The sequence below is a fragment of the Athene noctua genome, chromosome 4, assembly GCF_965140245.1.
Source record: "Athene noctua chromosome 4, bAthNoc1.hap1.1, whole genome shotgun sequence".
In the NCBI taxonomy this organism is placed as follows: domain Eukaryota; kingdom Metazoa; phylum Chordata; class Aves; order Strigiformes; family Strigidae; genus Athene; species Athene noctua.
This window is the reverse complement of record NC_134040.1, coordinates 66943193-66958659: the sequence shown is the minus strand read 5'-3', so window position 1 is coordinate 66958659 and position 15467 is coordinate 66943193. Positions and strand designations below refer to the sequence as shown.

The window sequence follows — 15467 nt, the reverse complement described above, 5'->3', positions numbered from 1 at the left end:
CAGGGGAAGTCTTACTGCACTAACTGCTACAGGCCGTAAATTACCTGAGACTCCTTGATGAGTAGAAGTTCAGCCATGTGAAAGTGATTCTAAGAGGCAAGAACTGTTGGTAAGTTCACATGCTCAACATTACTTCAAATGAACAAGTCTTCCAAGTCATCATCATCTCTTATGTGTGGCAGATATGTGGTCTCAAATGCAGATGTACCAAAGAGCTTCTGACACCTGTCAGGTGGTACAGAATAGATTCACAGAAAAAAACAGATATTTAGAAAAAAAAAAAATCAATTAGATACTCTACAAAGAACAAAAAAAAGCTCTTTCTTTATTGTTTCACAGCACAAAATCCAAGAGTAAGAACAACCACCTAAGCCTCATGTGCATCAGTAGTTTGATTTGGCAGCATCAGACAGCTTTGGTGCACAGCACTCCAGTCATGGGGCAAAAGCCAGGCCTGGTAAGAAACACTGCATTCACCTCAATACTACTTGCATTAAGCTTTTACTAGTCAACAGCTGGTAAGCTGTTACTCAGTTCGTAACACATTATATGTTAAATATTGGATATATTAGGAATAAAATCTTCCCAAACACATAAAAGGAAATGTCTCCATTGAAGTTGTAAGCACAGGGATTTTTTACTATGTGCCAGGCATTGCATACATTTTCTTAGGCAACAGACAACTTGCTGTACTACCTCTATGAGAAGATGATCTTCCACTTGGTATCTTCCCAATAACTTTGCTGTCTTCATAGACATGAGATGACAACAGCCAGGGGCACACCTGAAGTCCTTGGATTTTAACACACACTGAACTGCTAGGAAATTTTTTAATTGGAAAGGTCACAGGAGACAGACTTCTGAGCATATGTATCTCCAGCTACGTCACCTTTTCATCGATGCTCTCATCAGAGATTACACAAAAGGCAGACAGACACTTCGCAGTGATACATACATCTACCTTGCAGCAGGCCCACCTGCCTTCTAGATGTAAGACCTATATCCTCCAGAGCTGTACAGCAGAAATGCTGTCTTGCAATCCATAGCTGTGGGAAGTACAAGACCAGTCTGTACTCTCTTCCTCTCTTTCTGCAGCCATGCACTGATCAGAGCTAGAAACCAAAAGCTGATAGAAAGTGAGGTGCTTGTGAAATTCCACTAAACAAAAATCAGACATTCTGAAATTTGTTATTATATTTTGGTTGGCTGCTTTTTTACCCTGAAATTGAAAAATGTGCATAAACCCCAAAATGCTCAGTTCCAAATAGCAAACTGAATTCAGTCTCTTACATCACAGATGAGCATCTTGGTTCACTGTGGTGTGAATGGATGGCTGGGTGTTCTTTGCTCCCTCCCCTACGAAGCAACTATCTTGACCAGAAAAGCATTCTCAGTGTCAAATCCAGTACTTTCACTGGAACAGATTTAACTCTCATGAACTAGTATTTTCCAGCAACCACCTAAATTTTGTCACTAAACTTACAAGCAGTTCTAGCAACACGAAACAACTTGAAATCAGACCTCAGCCCTTCTACTCACATCCTTACTGTCTCACTGTTTTCCATTAATGGATTATGCCTCTTTCCGCTCCTAAGTCTTCAGCATGTTTAAACATAAATCTCTGGAGCTTCTAGCTCTTAGCACTACTCCCAGTTAAGCAAAAGAAGAGTAAAAACCAGCCTCAGGAATTTGTGGTAATTATTTCCTATAACCCCTGTCCACTCTTTGTCTCACAGAGGAAAAGAAGAGATTTACTGTCCAGAGAGTATAAGGAAAAAAAGGAAATGAAACAAATAATTTTAGAATTTTATTAACTTTAACAAAAACCTGAAAATTAAAGGGTGGTCAGTTGTTAGGAGAGGATTCAGATACACATTTAAATGCCAACTGAGAATATTTAACAAACTATGTACAACTGTCAGCCATCAACTGCTGAATGCTAATCAATGTAATCCAAATCTTCTGGGATTCCAAAGCTTTTGTCAATTCTGCTTTCTTCAAATCCAAATTTACGTTTGGCCCAGGACTTTATTGAAAAGATGTTATCTGTAAACAGAATGAAAAACATTCAGTTTTGAATATTTAGGAAAGCATGAATTGTAGTCTTGGCTACAACCGAATCCTTCCATTTGCATTATCGTTGTGTATATGAAAAAGGTACATAGTGGGGAACATCATTATTGACTAGATTTAGAAGAGAAAAAGGGAGGCTTTTAATGAGATACTTTTACTCAGTACTAAATAAAATACGTCTTCCTTCTGGGTGTTACCTTTGCCTTTTCTTACTCTTCTTCCATGAGAAGACTGAAAGCTACAGTTACAGTGTAAGCCTGCTATAGAGTGATAAGTGTGAATATGCATAATAAGTATTTTATAGGTCCTTTTCCAACTAGACACCTACTGTGTGACTGTCTACAACTGTGAAAATCAGATTCAGGTCAACTATAAGGTTATTTCTAGTCCTGCATATGTTTGTTCAGATAATGTACATTTGGTTTGAAAGTTAAAAAAAATATATTCAATTAGCTTTATTTTAGTCAAGCACCTCTCTTTTAGCACATAAATTCTCTTCAATTTAACATAATTTTTCACTGCAGTATTGATTGAAACTCACTACATCATTCCTAACACCCATAAACTGCAGCATTCCTTAAGACAGGAAGTGTTCTCTGTGTCTTCATACCTTAGAAATATTTTATTTTCTTTAACCATCAGATATTTGGTTTTAAAATTGTCTCTTCAACAGAAAAATATGCTACAGCATATATCCTAATTGTCTCATTAAGTAGCAAAGTACTTCCTAAAAACTGAGGCATAGTTGTTAACCTCTCTCAAGACTTTGAGAACAACAGCCTGTCATCAACAATAGAAAGCCCTGACAACAGTAGTCCCAGAAGTTGTTGTCAAATATGTAACTTTATGTACCCATATGCAGTAAACAACCCAGTGCAAATTAAGATATAAAATAATAGTCAAAAGACAATGAAAATTATATCCTGCTGCACTTGGCATAACTAATGATAGCAAGCAGTCCATCAGTAGTAGATTAATTCTAAACAAAAAATTACAAATTATATTCTAAATAATTTTTTAAAAAGTAAGGACATGCATATTGCTTGCTCTGCAAAATGGAAATATAAAGCAATATAGCAAAACTAAACAACAACAGAAAATTGAGCTAAACTTCCATACAAATGTTATCACAGTAACCTTCCTCAGAACTGTGCAGCATTTTTCCTGCATGTCAAAGGTGATGAATTAGTTTTAGAAATACCCACTTTATATTAGCATCCATTATATGGTAGCAGCAATAAGATTCCACAAAGCATTCTACTCTTGAGAAACAGAGGAAAATTCAGAAATGAAGAATTGAACTTTCTGAATACCTGGATAGCACTACTTCCAGTCTCTTTCTATTAATGCTTTCCTGGTCTTAAGAGATTTTAACTCAACCAAGAAAATAAGGTGTAGGTTTTAATACAGTATGCAAAACAGCACCAGAACAACAACAACTCTGTTGTGTGATGTGAAGCATGTTCAGTAACTAAACTGAGAAAATGGATTCTTTTTTTTGAATCATGTTAATTTTTAAGTGAAATATATTTCTGCATGCTTTTATAAGTGAGAGCTGTCCTGCATCAAGTCCTAAGCATATTTAAAATTCTTAACAGTAAGTAGGTCTTTTACTGAAATTGCTTTAGTCTGAAGCTGTGTTAAGCAATATAAATGCATACACACCAGTCCATCTATTGGCTGCCTCCTTGGCTACTTTGTTTGTTTGGCCTGAAATAAAGAAGAAAACAACAACAAAAAAAGCATACATCACAGTAAAATCATACCATAGTTTCAAGGCAGAGAGATTAAATTTTTACTGATAGCATTTTTAGAGAATATAAGGAACATATAATCCACACAATATAAGGAAGTCATTCTACTGCTTCCAAATCCTTCTTCTGTTTTATGCTTTTAAGGTTTCAGCAAGCACAAAGCTAAGTTAAAGAAAAACAGGAGCAAACGAACATAAAAGATACCATAGGAACAACTGGTTTTGAAGTGTATTTAAAAATAAAAATCCTAGTCCTAGGTTTGCCTGGAGGCTTAATTGTATGCACCAAGATTGGAACTAGATACATGGCCTGAAGATACTAGAGGCAACAGAGATGGAAAATATTTTATAATCCTCTCTATACATAAGTAATCCATCACATAGGTATGCATGACTCCATATAGATAAGTAAAATGATAAGGGTAGCAGTCTATCACATTAATCCAAAAGTTTACCATATAGCTCTAGAAGGTCTCCTGGGCTTTGAGAATCCCTTCAATGAAATGAAGGCAAAATAATGTTCATGATTTTTAAACTTGGCTTTCCTCCCCTACCACTGCTCCAGATCTAAATACATAATAGCAAATTACCATTCCTACAAATAGCGTTTATATAGTTTCCATGAGGCAAAACAGTCTCAAGAAAAATTTCTCTTAGATCACCTTGCTCCCATTAAAATAAGTACTGAATCAAATCAAGCAGGTTGGTTTGTAACGTGGGAATTTATCAGAATCATTATGGTTCTCACGCCTACACATAACTTAGTTATTCCCAGTTAGTCTTGTTAGTACTTGCATGATAACATTCATCTGAATGGTCAGCATGAAATTTGTCTCCAGGGGTACTGAAAAGTGAATATACAATCAGGTATCCAATGTTATAAATAATATACTTCAGGCAAAATTAAATTACATTGAAAAATCATCTGCTAGCACATAGGAAGGTAAGCACTCATTATTCTACCCTTAATACTTCAGTAACTGATGTGAAGAATGTTTAAACCAGAGTAAAATACCACTTCAGAATCATTGTAGTTTCTAAAAATGGCCTACAACTAGAAAGTTTGGGTACAGCATGAAGCAAAAAAGAAAGATGGGCACAAAAAGGGAGTGGGTGAGAAGATGGCATTTTTTCTTGCTTGCATGCATCAGAAATTCAAGTTATTCCTATCTTGAGAGAGCTATTCCTTGTTTCCTTTGCTGACTGGTTGTTGCCACCCATTGTTCAGTTCCATGACTGGCAGCACTGACAACATACTGGCAGCCAATGGGATTTTGAACAGTACCTAACACCACTTAAAGCAAGTCTGCAGAGTAAGGGCTTTCACTGATCAAGATTTTAAATGTGTTAGCTACAATACTTCCCTCAGCATTTTTCTGAAACTCTAGAGTAAACTGGAAAGCTGTATTTGACTCCAAGTAATGATGTTTGAAATTCAGGGGGGAAAGTAAGATAGCATTAAACTTCATGGATCCAGAGCTGCAAGGTGACAGCATCCCAATGGTGGGTGAGCCAGCCTAGTCCACAACACCTGCCAGATCTCAGCAGAAACCTCTGCTTTTCTGCAAGCGTCTAACCAGCTAAGCCCTGCACACTTCTGCACCACACAGCAGCTCGAAGTTCCTGCAGCTTTCAGCACGCAGCCCTGTCCTTAAAGCCTAGTGACCACCTGGTACAGTGCTTTAAAAAAACCCACAATAGTGGCAGTTTGGTGCATTGTCATCCTTCAAACATTGCTTATGCATGCTAAAATATACCTATGTGATCGTGTGTTTTTCAAATGTGACTTCTTACCTCTGTCAAAGAAAAGGCTGATACAGATACAGGTTGGGCAACAGGGTGGTTCGAATGGCAGTGGCTGCCAATAACCGAGTTGTGGATAGAAATGAAATCACGGTAGCAAAAGCAGGAAGCGATAATGGGGAAATCCCACAGTGGGCAGCATCTTCAGTGACTCAAATAGCGGAGAAATAACAAAAAAAAAAAAAGAAACTCCTGATAGTAAAAGTTATACAAATAAAATGAAGAGGTATTTTAAGCATGTCATTCTTTCCATGCACCACCTGGGACTGATCAGACTGGCAGCAAAGTGTCATGATAGAAGTGTGGAAGGATCACAAGTGGAGACAGAACTTCTGATGGGGAAGGTGACATTCAAACAATCTGGCTGAGTATCAAAGAAGACACTGCCTCATTCCTTTCGAGACTGGGAACACACAACCCTCACATTACTCTCCTGCTGGAGGGCTCAGAGTTGGGGAAAAAAAGAGCCACTTGTAAAGCCTCAGGCATGCGACACCTCAAGGAAATGCATTTGCAAGAGGCTGGGGCAAGCGTTTTCTGCTTGTGATCTCCCATTTACACTGGCTGGCCCACACGCCCATATACATGATAGCACCATAAGGATACAAGTATGGATTTATTCTGCCATGTTGAAAGTTGCTTAGACCATTAGGCATATTGATTGCATCAAGAGCAGTGACAGCTGGCTGGGCAAGCTGCTGCAAGACACTCACGTGTTCCTCATGTCCAGCCTGAGCAAGCTCATGCAAACAAGACAGCTTGCATTGTCTCTTGTCATCAAGTGAGACTTGTCACTACCATTGCTGCAGGATGGCACTGCAGTCTGCTTAACTACCAACTCCTTCACTTAAATTTTCCCCTCACATTTCTTTTTTTTTAATTTGGGGGGGGTGGGGGGGGACGACGACGGACAGGGGACGGGACGGGGGACGGGATGGGGACAACACACCTCATCCATCTCCAGAAACTACTGTGTCATCATCTTAGCTGTTGCCCCAAGCTACAGGCTGAGCACTTAGCTACCTGAAGGCAAGATTTAAGTGCCTTGGGATGAGGCTCAACTCTTGCCTATGATGCCACTGCAAGATCTTGTCTGTCTGCTGTATCCAACACCATGCCTGAAAAAGGAAGGAGACACAGGTATTGGTAGTTACGGACCTCGATCACCTAAGGACACCAGCTACATCTACATCATCGCCAGCATCTTCCAGAGGCCCCTGACTCCATCACAAGAACTGACAGAAATGAAGGAATCTGCACCTTGACTGCCTTCTGGAAACCTTTTATAGTTGCCTGTTGGGACTTTGATTGGTTGCATCATCTGTATGTATATGTGCATGGAGGGCAAGAGAAAGGAGGAGTAGTAAAACAGACATCCTCCAGACACATCTACTTTATGTACTGATGTAACTCAAAGTCATGATAATTCTGATTGCATATTCTCTAGCTCCACAGGATCACACAGCCATTGGCCTCCTGGTTTTTAGACTGCACTGAAAAATAAAGTTTGAGATCTAAAGAAGACATTAGCCTGGGAACTTAAGAATTTATATACCAGAGGACAATCAGGACACAGGCTGTGTGAACTGTAAAAAGGAGAAACTCAGAGACAGTGCTGAGGGCAACTGGCTAATTACCAAAACGACCACAACCACTGGGTCCCAAGCTCGCCTGGAGTCCTGCTGACCAGAGCTGCTCTATCGGAACTTGATTTTTGGCAACTACTAAATAGTGCTCCAGTACAAAAGCTGTGCAAGACAATGAAAGGACCAAATGTGCAGAAAATATGAGCAATACAGGAGGCAACATATGTCCCAGATGGTTCCAGATGTTCTCATTACCACTATTAGGCCCTAGTTATGCTCCAGTTGGTATCTATACATCTGCACATAGGCTGACAATATATGTAATTGCTGTCTGGAAGCAACAGAATAATCTATTTGTTCTGGACATTACATATTTATTTCACCCATTTGTATGACAATGCATCAATAGACTTTCCTGCTCTCATGCCTGCAGGATACAAGACATGGGTATTGGCTGAGGCACACACCTGTATCCTCAGATGGCCAATTTCAGGCACACTTGGCATTTTCTAAGCAGGAAAACAGAAGCTTGCATTTTCTCTCATGAACTGAACAAAAGCAACCACTGTGTGTACAGCAATGCAAGGCCCAGGAGCAGCACGGCTTGCAATACTAATCTATTATGTTAGCAAAACACATCTGAAAACACACCTTAAACAGCTAAGGTTCAAAGAATTAGTTTTGACCAGTCCTCATGGAAGTCTCTTCTTCCCTCAACCCTGGGTATCTCTGAAGAACTGCAGGGAACTCAAAAAGCCCAGATTCTGGGAACTAAACCATTGTCTTAAGATCTGTGATTGTCCTTATCAGAGGGACAATCCCCTGTATCCGTTTAAAGAAAAGCAAAAGCAGGGAAAGTCCAGCAGCAGTGAATGACTAAAAAGAAAGCGAGGGAGGGTTAGAAACATGTTTTACGCAGGCAAGTGACATTCTACCAGCAACCTGCAGGGATTCAGTAGGAGATCAGGAGACAGAGCTGACAAAAGGGCAGGTACCTTTTTGTCATTCACTGCTGCTGGACTTTCCTTTCTAAAGTGGAATGGCCAAAAATTGTTGCAGCCTCAAATATTTCCACAGGAGGGGAGACCACTACATGCCTCATCAACATAATGTATATACTCCAGGAGACTAAGTTAGTCTTTCTACCAGACTTTGGACACTTGCACAGGTGAAAACAAATTGCAATAGCAACAACCACCACCATCTCCTCACAAACATTTTCCACACCTACTTTCACGTTCTTTCTAAAGGCTTTTTGAACTCCTGAACGTACCATTAAAGGAATATTGAGGAAACAGTTACTGAACAGTATTGAAAATCAGACTGTAAAGGTAACATAGTCCAGCTCCAGTAACCTGGAAATGAAGAAAGAGCTGTAGCTCTCTTTCCTTTCCTAACTTCTACTCTGGCATTTTGAGGATAACTTTAAGGATTATTGTAAGTAATGTTTTTATGTGTAAACAAAATTTTCAAGTCCAGGAAGCTCTACTTCTACAGAATAACAAAAACAAAACTAGCATTGTTTGGTACAAGTTTTGACTTACCACAACTAATGTCACAAGAAAATTGTATGGATTTTCTACTGGGTCTGGCTGAGCTAGAATTGGTTTTCCCCTACAGCAGCCTCACGGTGCTGTGTTTTACGCTGGGAGCTGGCAGGGTGTTGATAGCACCCTGGTGTTGTGGCTACTGCTGAGCAGGGCTTACACAGCACCAAGGCTCTTTCCAACATTTCCCCCCACAGGGGGAGGGGATGGGCAAGATCTTGGGAGGGGACACAACCAGGACAGCTGACCCGAACCGACCAAAGGGATATTCCAGACCATGTGACGTCTGCTCAGTATAAACCTGGGAGAAAGGAGGAAGGGGGTGGGGCCACCCTTGGTCCTCCAAGGCAACCACTACGCGTATTGGAGCCCTGCTCCCTGAGAAGGCCCCACATCGCCTGTCCATAGGAAGTAGAGAATAAATCTGTTTTCTTTTTTTTGCTTCCACGCACAGACCTTTGCTTCACTTTGCTTATATTAAAACTGCTTTTGTTTTACCCACAAGGGTTGTGTTTTTTTCCTGTCTTATTTTCTTTCCCTTCTCTGCCCTGTTGAGAAAAAAAGGGGGAAGAGGGAAAGTGATAGAGTGACTTGCTGGGTACCTGGCATTTAGCCAAGGTTAAACCACCACAGATTTCCTCACTTAAAAGGTGCATGAGTGCAGAGGGAACTAGCACCTTTTCGAGGAGCCACCCATCAACCTGTGGGATTGTTAGTAGATACATGCAAAATAGAACTGCAGTCTTCAGCATGTGGGCAAGGGAGTAACTTTACAGTGTGAATCGCAGTTCTTCTGCATGAAATGCAGAAAACAGCTGCAACTGTTCTCAGGGGCCAGTGAGGATTATTATCCCAAAGATTCCCAATCTCTCTCATGAAACTGGCCCCGGTAAATTAATTGCATTAGGTGGATTTGAAAACTAATAATAATTCTGCATCCACTTAGACTGAATTTAAATGTCAAAAATGCAACTACTGTAAGAAAAATATGTGAACTTGAATCTCCAGTGACTCTGATTATCGACTGCCTTCTGAGAGTTACCCACTCTCCTGCTCATAGGCTGCCCTCACTTTCCAGAAACACTGTCTAGCTTGCTATCATCACACTATGACAGATCTGTGTTTCCCTACCTGTCTTGGAGAAGCATCATGGTAATACCATGATGCACAGCTTCCAAAATCTTTCCCATTAATGAAAACATCTCATGCAAATAAAGAGTCTGTCTCTAAAGGCCAGGGTATAAGGTGAACACAGAAATTATACACCTGTCATCCACAAAGAGTAATTGCCTAGTAAGTCCTACTGACGCGTCCATCCACAAACTGACACCAGACTCCAACCAAGAGACTGTAGCTTGCCACTGGAGACTATTCATGGCAATGATGTGATCGAGTGACTTCTTTAAAGTCCATATTCGAGTATTCTTGAGGCTAAGTAGTCTACGACACTGTCAACAGGATAACTCACAATGCAGCAAGAACAGCTTTAAAAGAATGTTTTATAACCAAGTATTAGGCAGCAATACCTCCACTCTGTATGTGATCTTTACCTTCCCCCATGCTTCCCAAAGAGATGTTTCCTCTTATAAGCAGAATAAAGAGCTCTTGTGTAGAGAGTGATAGTACATCGCAATTCTGTCAACTCCTTTGAATCCAAAATAACACATCATTCTTCCCCCTTACTCCAGTATCCCACATAACACTAATCCCCATGATATTAATCAACAGGTCACAATGCTTCAGAATTCACGACTAAATTCAAGTCAATCCATAAACATGATTTCTTATTTAAATGACAATTCAAATTCAATAGAACTATTTACACTGACATATTACTAAATAATAAAAAGGAGTATCGCTTTTTACATTTAGGCTCTGAATAAAGTTTCAGAACTACAAAAAAAAGCATTAACAATTATGAATCCTACCTACTGATCTGTGACTATTTTGAAAAGCATAGAACATAAGCCATTTTGGTAGAAAAATAATCAGGAAATTTGATATAGGAATGAATTAAACTAGCATTTCTGCTGCAACAGCTCTGTGCATGTGTGCATATATATATATGTGCTTGAAAATAAACCTGAGCAAATATATAACATAGTGCCAGTCTTGTCTATATGGTGAGACACCGCATTGCATAGTAAAGCTGCTAATAAGCTGATCCACTTCTCTGGGAATATGCTTTTAAAGGGTCTGTGATCTTTGTTAGCATGTTTGAAAAAAGTGTCAAGTCTCATCAGCAAAAGCTCCCTCTGTCCCATACGGAAAGGTCACACTGTCAAATTTCATCAGGATGTACATAGTGTCTATTTGAAAAAACGTCCAACAGAATTTGTCAGAATTGCTACCAAGAGAGTCCCCTCTGCAAAATACATGCTCTTGCACTTACATTTACTATATTCACATACCCACAGAAAAAGACTGTTTCTCTTTCAAATCTCTTAGTTGCATCACTAAAATACATCTATTCTTATCCAGAGGGAAGCAACGCACTTACAAAAGGGAAACAAGCACACCAACTTTCTGATTCAGAGCTCCCTAACAACACTTTGGTTTTTTTTTTAGTGGACAACTCCTCCCTCCCCACTTCATTACTAATAAACTCCGTACCATGAGCACAGCTAAAGGAACTTGCAAACTTCTGTGCTACTGAAATGCATTTCACAAGAAGACCCATCCCAGAGCACTATGGTTTTTGTCCAGTTCAGGATGTTACTCTGATGCACACCTCACATGTCAGAGAAGTTCCAGAGAGAAGTCTGGAAGGCATCACAGAAGGTCCTCTGGTCTCTATGACTCAGTGCACGTCCAACCTTACCTATGCCCTTTCTGAGCCTGTTTTTATGGTTTACCAGTGCTAGAGCCTTTACAACCTTCCCAGGCAATCTAGTTCTGTGTTTGATTATTACTACCATTAGAACAGTTTTCCATCTAACTTTCTCTCCTGTAATTTAAGGCTATTATTTATTGCTGAGTTCTCCATGAACCTGAGCAATAGTCTATTCCTTTCCTTTTTTGAAGGAGATACAGATTATGAAACCCACCAGGAGCAATCTTCTTTTGAGCCCTATTTTTGTAAATTTTTTTCTCCTAGAATGTGGTTGGTGAATACCTGGTCTTTTCACTCTACTCTGAATTCTCCCTTGTTAGTTATATACATCTTGACTAGGATATCAAACACTGACTGTTACAACTAAAGCCTCACTAATGCCAACTTGAGTAGAAAGATTATTTCATACATCTCATTACTGCATATACTTCTGTTTCTGTATCTTAGTAGGATGATTTTGCTTTTCACAACAAGAATGTCTTATATTCAACCTGTAAGCTACTATAACTCTGACATAGTTTTCAATCTCCCTCCTTAACCAGCTGATACAGATCATTTGTGTAACACTATATCCTTGAATGTGTATATGTCCTTGCACTTGCCACTACCGAATTTTATTCGTTTTTTAGATTCTTTGCAATCTGTCATGCTTATTTTGAAATCTCACCTCGTCCTTTTTCCATGAAGTCTCTCCTAGTTTCATCATCTGCAAATGTACAAAAGCATATATTCTATTCTATTATTCAGCTCACTAACATAAATACTGAGCAGATGCACAGACACGGCAGACCCTATTATAGAGCTTCATCGATTCTATGTCACTTCCTAATACTAAATTACTGATGAATACATCTTGACTACAACTATAAAGTAGTCTGAGACTCACAGTACTGCAGTTTCATCAGTATCATATTTCCCTACTTTCCTTCACAAAGTATCATGCAAAACCGAGTCAAAACACCAAAGACAAACTTCTCCCAATCTACAAAGGTCTCTTACAGTGGCAAAGACAAAATCTGTATGCTCTTCTAGGCATTTCCAAATTGGTTCTCTGTTATAGATTTTTTTCTGATATCCTGCTCTTTTCAGTGAAAATAGCTCATAAGATGTTAAAGCAAGGAGGGGAGAAAAAACATTGGAAATACTCCCAAATACACCACCAGTGTCAAGATTAGTCTTGCACTCATACAACCTGCCCTGCAAAATGTCTGCAGTTAAATAGCACAGAACAAGGTATCTATATTAGGAATATACAGTCCTAATCTAGGTAAACCATAATAAAAACATCTCATAACATGTGGGAGATTTCCTAACATATGAGATTAGCAACACATTTTTAAACAAGGCCAGGGAAGACTACACTTGACAGTCCTTCAACTTAGCACTGAAGACAACAAAGTAAACATCCACAATACCTTTGCTGATGTCATTTTACATATGGAAGTCATGAAAAGAAATAAACCAGTATTTTTAAAAAAAAATTCCTTTGAACCTCACCGTAACTTTACCAAAACATTCTGATTCAAAACAGCCTGAATGAATGGTACCATACACAACGAACCTAGCAAGTCTAACACAGGGAGCAAGGAGCAAAATAATCAGTACACAAAAACCTTTTTGTTTTGTATGTGAACGATCTATAGATTACTTCCATTTGATGATCTCTTCAGGGCTTTAAAACATGGCCAAATGGATTGCTACCAATTCATTTCTAAATCAAGGAGTACCATAAATGTAGTCACAAGTAGCCATTTTCCACATCACAAATTTTATCAAGTGTCTACCATTCCTAAGCAGCTCAACATCTTTTGCCATAAAGATTTACTGGCTCAGACAATAAAATTATTCCCACATATTTCACCTGCCTCACACCCTACATATTTTTTCTGCCATTCCATATAAACAAATAAGAAACAAAATAAACAGAAAGAACAAAAATAAGCCTTGTGAGCGTTCTCATTTAATTTCAAGAAAAGGTAACTTGACAGAGTAGCCAGTTTATTTAAGCAGGGTGTTACATACGTTAGCTAAAGATTTGATCTTCCAACTGCCTCTTTTCTGAGCGTCCCAAGTAAAAGTAAAATCCTACAACCTCACTGGCAAAAGCTTTTTTTTATTTTTTTGCTTAACCAGTTAAAATGCAGCTACATTTTAAAGCAAGTTGTCCTAAGCTGACACTCTCCAAGAAGAATAGTCTTACTAGAATGTGTCTGAGATATAAAAATGTAAGTATGCATGTGTCTAAACATTTAGGACAGTTTTCCATTGCAGAGTAACCTCTTAGGTGGAGTCCAAACTTTAGGCCAAACACAGAGACAGAGAAATTCTCTGAAACACAGAGAATCAGGGCATTTTGCTGAAAACCAAATGACCCTTCTGAACTTCAGTTTCCCAGCTTCAGTCAAAAGCCCTACATTTCACTTTAAGCTTTGTGCCTTAGGAATATATCTGCAGCTGCACCTTAAGCTGCACCAGTCTGTCCTGGTGGTCCTTCACTCATTATTCTTCTTCATGGCTGTTATATTCGCCTTTCTTTCCAAGTGCCAGAAGCTGCTCACCCATTTACCTACCCCCCGTTACTCTCTCATTCAGTTCTTTCCAAATCCATTTTCTACACAGTTCAACTCATTGCAGACTTCAGGAAGATACCCTCTGAAAAATCTGCACCCAACATGCTCCTAGTTGGTCAGAGGATCCTTAGTTGCTCTATAGGGCAACTACCACAAGACAGACAATTCTGGGAGATGCGTGACAAATTACCACATGTATGAAAGCCTTTTGAAGAAGGCAGTGAAAGACTTAATTAGACAAACTTTTTGTGGAGAGAGATTGATTTCAAAGACCTCAGGAGAGTCTACCACAAGACAAGGATATATACATCATCAGTTCCTAACTCGAGCTGACAACTTGCTGTTATCACTGGTGAACAGGAATGAAGGGCGAAGGTGAGAACCCCTTAACCTACTTTTGTCAGGGAAGTTCCTTAAACCACCACATTATGGCCTCTGGTAATCACAGTTAGATTCTGCTCTGCAAAGTGTTGGCTCTGTCAATGAAAGGGCATTTTCAATAACTGACCTGCAAACAAGCCTCCCTTGATTTTCAAGATTAAAAAAAAAATTGGAAAGAATTAAAATCAAGGAGCAGAAATACTGCTTAAATTTTCAATACTTTCTTATATGCCATAATCACCAAAGGAGCTTGAAGTGTTAGTGATCAAGTATAGATTTGTAATTCCACTCATTAGCACCCTGTTCTTTTCAACTTTACTTATCAGTTAAAATTTACGTTTACTGTTACTATGTGTAACTATGATTACATACAAGTACATTTATAATTTTTAGAGAGAATTAGGAATAAAGTTATGCTTAGTTTTGGTAAAGCATTTTGCTTTGTCTTTCAATGTATCTTTTGAACAGGTAATTAAATTTGCCAACCTCTCAACTGAATAACGAGCCATTCAAAGAACAGCATATGGAGCAGTGGAAGCATTAAAAAAAATTAAAATCTTAGCTTGATGTAATTAGCCGAGTAACTGTGTTCTTTCATTACCAGTGCACATCTGGTTGCACTCAAAGAGTTGCGGTTTAATGGCTTGATGTCCAAGTGATGTTCCTCAGGGGTTGGTGTTGGGACTGGTGCTGTTTAACATCTTTGTTGGTGACACGGACAGTGGGATTGAGTGCACCCTCTACAAGTTTGCCAACGACACCAAGCTGTGTGGTGCGATCAACACACTGGAGGGAAGGGATGTGCCATCCAGAGGGACCCGGACAGGCTCGAGAGGTGGGGCCATGCAAACCTCGTGAAGTTCACAAGGCCAAGTGCAAGGTGCTGCACACGGGTCAGGGCAATCCCAAGCACAAATACAG

The 15467-nt window shown here is 39.3% G+C and overlaps 1 protein-coding gene across 2 annotated transcripts in view; it reads right to left on the bottom strand.

Moving 5' to 3' along the window:
* Positions 1-1794: 1794 nt before the first annotated feature.
* Positions 1795-15467, bottom strand: part of MND1 (meiotic nuclear divisions 1) — a 45715-nt gene continuing 32042 nt past the window's right edge. For both annotated transcript variants that reach the window (XM_074904039.1, XM_074904037.1), the window contains exons 7-8: positions 3739-3783; positions 1795-2046 (exon numbers count right to left, since the gene is read on the bottom strand). In XM_074904039.1, coding sequence (XP_074760140.1) covers positions 1940-2046; positions 3739-3783 — 152 coding nt within the window. In that variant the 3' untranslated portion in view covers positions 1795-1939. The remainder of the gene's footprint in view (positions 2047-3738; positions 3784-15467) is intronic.